Consider the following 6,352-nt stretch of genomic DNA (forward strand, 5'->3'; position numbering starts at 1 on the left):
ATATCAGTCATTCCAGGTGAGAGCGAGGTTAAACACAGAGGCTGACTGTTCAAAACTCCATTGAAGTTGAAATCACATTGTTTTAGCCTGAGCCATGCTGTTTGCTGTACAATAAGAGCAAATATAAAAAGCAGGAATCGGAAACTTTGCTTTCAGTGAAATGGGATTCCTTGCTTTTTAAATATTGTTGCTTCATTTGTTTCTAAATCAGCCTTTGAGTTTAACAGTTTCTTGCATGAGACATTTGCAGTAAGTGGCTATATGATTTGCATCTTATGACATCCAGCTTTCTACTTTTAAATTAAAGACCAGTGCACTAAGGCTTTCATATTGATGCAAATTTTCCTATTTGTTGCAGGCACTTTAAATGGAAACTTGCAATCTGCTCTGTGTGTGCATATGACGGTGGCTGTTGTTGTTTTTAAAATTTTTAATGATAACGCAGAACATAAAAGAGAGCATGGGCCATGCATGGGGATTTTCTGAAAGGTTGTCTTTCTTCTCCAAGCCATCACCTGTTTTATTAAATAAGAGCAAATACAGCACTATTAACATATCTAACATTAACTTATTCGTGTTGTTGAACCCTTTAATAACTGAAACTGCAATAATGGTTTGGGCAAGAGACACCAGCAAAACAAAGCAGCATTCTTTTCTACATAGGGCTGAGACAGAGCATGGAGAGCAAAAACACATTTTTGCTTAGGGAAGTTTCTCTGGTTATATGTTGTTTATATTGTTAGATGTCTATTTTATTTCTACACACAATTTTAGACCTAACGGCTTCTCATTCATGTTCATAGGCAATCAGGCTTTTCATTGAACTTCCACAAATAAAATCATTTTGTTGCCATTCTGCATGAAATATTACCTAAATCAAGCACCTTCACATGACATGTTGTACATTTAGGGTGTGTGACATCACAGTGAATCATGCTTTCTGCTTGCAGGCCTGAAGACCATTGTGGGGGCCCTCATTCAGTCTGTGAAGAAGCTCTCAGACGTCATGATCCTGACGGTGTTTTGTCTGAGTGTGTTTGCCCTCATAGGGCTCCAGCTTTTCATGGGGAACCTGAGGCATAAGTGCCTCATTTGGCCACCAGACAATTCTACTTTTGAGATAAACATAACCTCCTACTTCAACAGCACACTGGGAGAAAATGGTACCTTTGTTAACACGACTGTGACCACATTTAACTGGGATGAGTACGTCAGTGATGACAGTAAGGACACTGTATAACTTTTCAGATATTAAAAAATGGCAGGTGGATTATTGTTAATCTATGAACTAAGATGATGCAGCGTAGCTTCGACCAGAGCCCTCAGACTTGTCCATTGACTGCAGTTGTTCTTCTGTCTATCTTGGATAGGGCTAGCACGGACTGTTCACATTTCTGTAGCAGAGTCAGATTAGGTTCTGAGCCCCTGACCAGGTGCCCTTCCTATCACCTTCCAGGTAGGCGTTTGGGACAGGGAAGGGATTCTGTTTGGGTAACCCCCACCCTACTGCCCAGCAGTTCCTGTTCCTGAGGTAGCTGGTGTGGTGGAGGGGTGGAACTGGAGTCATACCTCTGTGTTGGGTAGGATGGTGGCAATCTGCATGCAAAGGAAGGATCTACAGTTTTGCTGCCACAGACAGATGACTACCTGATGGAGTTTGGAGCTCCAATGAGACCCTGCAGGAGACAGCCAAGAGGGCCAATTAAGATGGTTTGCCCTAGATGGTTGATGGATCCAAATGGGTTTCTGATGGCTCTTGCTGTCCTCTCAGTAGGCAGCTCTGTGGAAGCCCTAGTTGACCTCTGACACAGGGAAATGGCATAGGCAGCTGACACAATCGCTCTGGTGCATTCTCCCGCTCAAAATGGAATGAAGCAGGCTACGCGGTGTTCCAGGAAACTGGTGGGGCAGTGGCTGGAGCCACGTGAATAGGAAAACTCAGAACAAGTCCAACCAAACACAGGTTAGGCCCGATCTGAAGGCCTCGTCCATGGTGGTGAAGGAAACGTTCTCTCTGCCATCACCAAACATATCCTCTCAGAATCACTAAGTGGAGCTCTCTCAAATAACCTATTGTGGTCAATGGATGCAACACTTTGCAGATCAAACCACTCATCTCTGTGCTGACCTAGATGCCATAGTTGATACAACAACTGACATTTGCCCTGGCATTAATGGATTTGGAAAATGGCATTTGCCCCAGAGGGTTTAAATATCTAGCAATTCAAAATAATGGCACATGGCTCTGCATTTACCCACACCGCAACTTCTTATACGTGTGCAGCCTCTGCTCATGAGAGCAGTGAATCACCAGTACATCATCCCAAGGCCATTTCCACCAAGGCTCCAGTGGCACAGCCCAATGTGCCTACTGTTTGCCTGTAACCCCTTCTCCTTGGGTTTCAGATTGTCCAGCCGAAATGAATCTGTTTTCTTCTTTTAGGACTGTAGCTAAGTGAATGTGAGTCACGCAGAGCTTGCTTCCATCTTCCCTCCCCTCCTTGCTTTTGTTGAGCCTTAGGGAGCAATCCTGTGACTCCTAGACAGCATCCAAGGGCATAGGATATTCTGGCTTCCCTGACACAAGGTCAGAGGCAGCATTCCAGCCTTGGAGCTAGAAATCAGAGCTCAGTTATGCGCACACACACACTGGATAGTCAGTGCTGAAAGAGCTGTGATGGCTGCTCTCTGAGGTTGGGAACTCCACCTCAGAAAGGGAGAAGGGAATATGTTGGTGGGCAAGGAGGTAGGAGACTGGAGAGGTCAGGATATGAGTTAAACTGAGGCCACTCCAGCAGCTTCCTTCTTCCTCTGACATGTCCCAGCTGGAAGGGCCAAGAAGCCTGTCCAGCAAAGGTAGAGGGCAGGAGGACAGGAAGGTGATAATCCCCCCTCCTGCCCTCTGAGGTTGGAGGTTTACAATCGTCCAGAGCACAATCTGCAGAACTGCACCCTTAATATTTGTACAGCTCTTAGAAAAATGTAGGTGTTTTAGCAGTATTAGTTACCACTGCTACCAGTAATTATCATGATCTTCATCATCATCTTTGACAGCAAAAAATTGGCAGCAAAGCACTGCTGAGGTTTATTAAGGACACATTTATGCAGTTGGGATAGCAATCCTTACTATGATTATGAACTGCCAGCGGTATCTTACTGGGGAACATCCAGTGTTGCCCAAGTGGACTGGCACCTGTGTGTTGGACCTTTTCCTCTTTCTTCCTCCTGTTCTCTGCATGCACCCCTTTGCAAGCAGGGGCAATTGAAATGAGTTCCACCAACAGTTCTGTTCTTTTGGCAGATGGCTGCTGCTGAATTTTGCCTGTTACGTTTAGATTGACCTTCATTCAAGCAAAGATAAATTCCAAAGGGGAAGCCATTTTGGTCTGTTGGATCAAAGCCAATTTCATGTCACAGGGCACCACAAAGACTAACCAGTTTGTTGAAGGATTGAGCTTATATGGACCAGAGCTCACTTTACCCAATTCTTGACTCATCCCTTCTGATGAAGTAGGCTCTACTACATTAGGACTGATGCCAGGAAGAAACAGTCTTTAAGGAGCCACAAGATGTTTTAGCTAATCGGTTCAACTCTTTATTTTCAATGAAATTAAACATCATGCATTTATCTTTCTGAACAGATCACTTTTACTTCTTGGAAGGACAAAATGATGCTTTGCTGTGTGGCAACAGCTCAGATGCAGGGTAAGAAAATGGTCTGCTGTCTTGTTTTTTATAGCTAGTAGCTGCAGTGGTGATAATCAAAGGTGGACATTTTTATCTTTGTAAGTTTCAAGTCTCACATTTTGAAACCAGAAACCTGTTCTGTATAATTGTGGGATAAATGAAGGAGACATGGCAGTGGCAGGGTGCTATATCCTCTCTCCCCTACTGCATTTTAAAATTCTTATTTTTGAAACTTGGGAAACATTTCTGACACAAACAGGAAACTTTCCCTTTGCTTTTTGGTCTCTCTCCTGGCTTTCTGCTAAGACATAATAAGCTTTTATGTCAGACTCTCTGATGGAGTGTTAAGGATTTGGCTAGTTTTCCAGTTAATTCTGAAAAGACCATGACTTTGTAAACCTTTGCATGCAAGTTGGCTTCCTTGAATGTTTTGCAGAGTGAAATCACAATGACAAAGCATTTTCATTTTACTGAAAACTGGCAGACTATTTGCTCAGGCATCAGCCTGTAGTGAAGCATACACTGATTAAGATAAAACTTGTAAATTGGCGTATTTTGTTTCCCTTTTTCTAGCCAATGTCCAGAAGGATATGTGTGTGTAAAAGCAGGTCGAAACCCCAACTATGGCTACACAAGCTTTGATACCTTCAGCTGGGCCTTCTTGTCACTCTTTCGGCTGATGACTCAGGACTACTGGGAAAATCTTTACCAACTGGTGAGGGTCTTTTAAAGTAGGGAGTTCCTGCTCAGTAGGACCAAGAATGAATTATATAGAGCAATTTATAGTCCAAAGCACTTGAGCGAAGTTCAAAGGAAGGGGGGCACTGTCAAGTGCATCAAGGATTTCATAAGCACACATTGGTGTGTTCAGATCAATCAAACAACTTCAAATGCTATTGAGCAGATTTACTGCTAGCAGCACAGAGCAGCCTTCATTACGTGGTGCGCTGCCAGTGTTCTGGACTGCAGTTTTCACCTGCCTCAGCCAGCATGGTTATTCGTTAGGACAGGCACGATTTCTAGTCCAAAACACCTGGAGGACACCATATTGGGGAAGGAGCAAATGGCACAGTTGCATTCATTCTTGTGAATAAGGGAGCCTGGCTATGGGATAAGCATAAGAATTGGGGAACCTGGCTTGCGCTCCGACCTGCCTGCACCATATGACCTCATGACGCTACATTAGTCTGAGTCAAACCGTGGTGCTGTTGACTGGCAACCCTGTGGCCTGAGAGCCTTTTAACTAGAGCGGCCTTCCGCAGCTTGTGCCTTCCCAACACTTTTGGATTGCCACACCCAGCATTCCAAGTCAATGGTCCTGCTGGATGGGAATTCTGCAAGTTGTGGTCCAAATGTCTCTGAGGTTTACCAGGTTGGGGAAGGCTGAACTAGAGAGTAAACTCTTTCCATACAAAGCACACACACTAGAACTTCCTCTGACCATGGGATGGCTTTTTGTATCCCTGTAAACCAGAGTGAAAGGAGATACATTGGCCCATGAGGTAGAGTGGCACTTTCTTATTCACTATTCTTATCTTTGCTGCATCTGCCAAAAATATAGAACATTGCTGGTATAATGGACTCTACAACCCCAAGGCTGAACCTTAGGCCTACAGGCCAGGTCTGCCCTGTCTGGCATCTCAGACTGTCACGCAGGGCTTCCCTGGGTGGCTATGGCTCTTCCTCTCCTTTTCTCAACTGCCACTTGTTTGATGGCTACCTGGCTTTTGCATATCCTTTTCCATTCTAAAAGGTTGGAATTCCTCTCCCAAGGCTTAGTTGCTAGCTTAGTAAGGGCTTTAAGCTAAACACTTCAGGTATTGTTGGCATTTTGGCTCCACCCTTTTTGCCTTTAGCCCCTTCCCTTCCCCGCTTGGCCCTGTCCATCCCAGAATGTGGGTTTCAAGAGTGTCTCCGAAACTGAATTTAGTCCTGAGGCAGAAAAAGTTTCAACAGACTTGCTCCATAGATTTGGAACAGAGCCTACTTACAAAAAATGCAGACCAATAAGATGTGATGATGGAACAGGAAGGAGAGGATGGAAGGGAGAGTGAAGTGCTAATAGGTGTTGGTGGAGTGCATGGGGATGTGTTGGGGGTTGTGAATGCCAAAAGGCACTCGATGGCTCTGCCCACAAGCCCAGTGGTGTTCAAGCCATCCCGCCACTTGCAAGGTGTCCTCTCATTTGCCACACTGGTTATTCGCTGAATGAACAGGGGGAAATGAGGCTCAGCTGTTTTCCAAAATGTCCCTGCCAGAGCCAGCCATGTAGTTGCACAAGAGAGAATAACTACATGATAAGTGTTACTTTGCCAGTAACCAGCAGCTGTGGTGGCTGCACATCAAATCAGTGCTGTTTTGAAGAACGCTTGTGTAAGACCTTGACTTCCTGTTCCTGATGCTGAAAGAACTGCTTTCTTCCTTCTGCTGAGATTAGGGGTGGAGGAGGTGGTGGAAGAGCTATTATATGCACATAAAAACAATGCAGGGGCTAAAACAGCAATCTCATGCTCACAACACAGACTAATGTGTGAACTAGCACACATTACTAGCACACACAACTAGTTCACATACAACATAATGACCAGTATGTAACAGTGCATGACTTCAGAATAAAATAATCACTGCTAAGGAGAATGTGGCCATTGATCATTTTAGGAACACA

At 44.5% G+C, this 6,352-nt stretch overlaps 1 protein-coding gene across 1 annotated transcript in view; it reads right to left on the reverse strand.

Annotated features, from left to right (window-relative positions):
- Positions 1-6,352, reverse strand: part of LOC123017159 (sodium channel protein type 2 subunit alpha) — a 63,235-nt gene that overhangs the window by 41,870 nt on the left and 15,013 nt on the right. Inside the window, exon 5 of the mRNA XM_044418311.1 lies at positions 3,477-3,552. Coding sequence (XP_044274246.1) covers positions 3,477-3,552 — 76 coding nt within the window. The remainder of the gene's footprint in view (positions 1-3,476; positions 3,553-6,352) is intronic.

This window comes from Varanus komodoensis, unplaced genomic scaffold, assembly GCF_004798865.1.
Source record: "Varanus komodoensis strain SLA01 unplaced genomic scaffold, ASM479886v1 scaffold9, whole genome shotgun sequence".
NCBI lineage: Eukaryota > Metazoa > Chordata > Lepidosauria > Squamata > Varanidae > Varanus > Varanus komodoensis.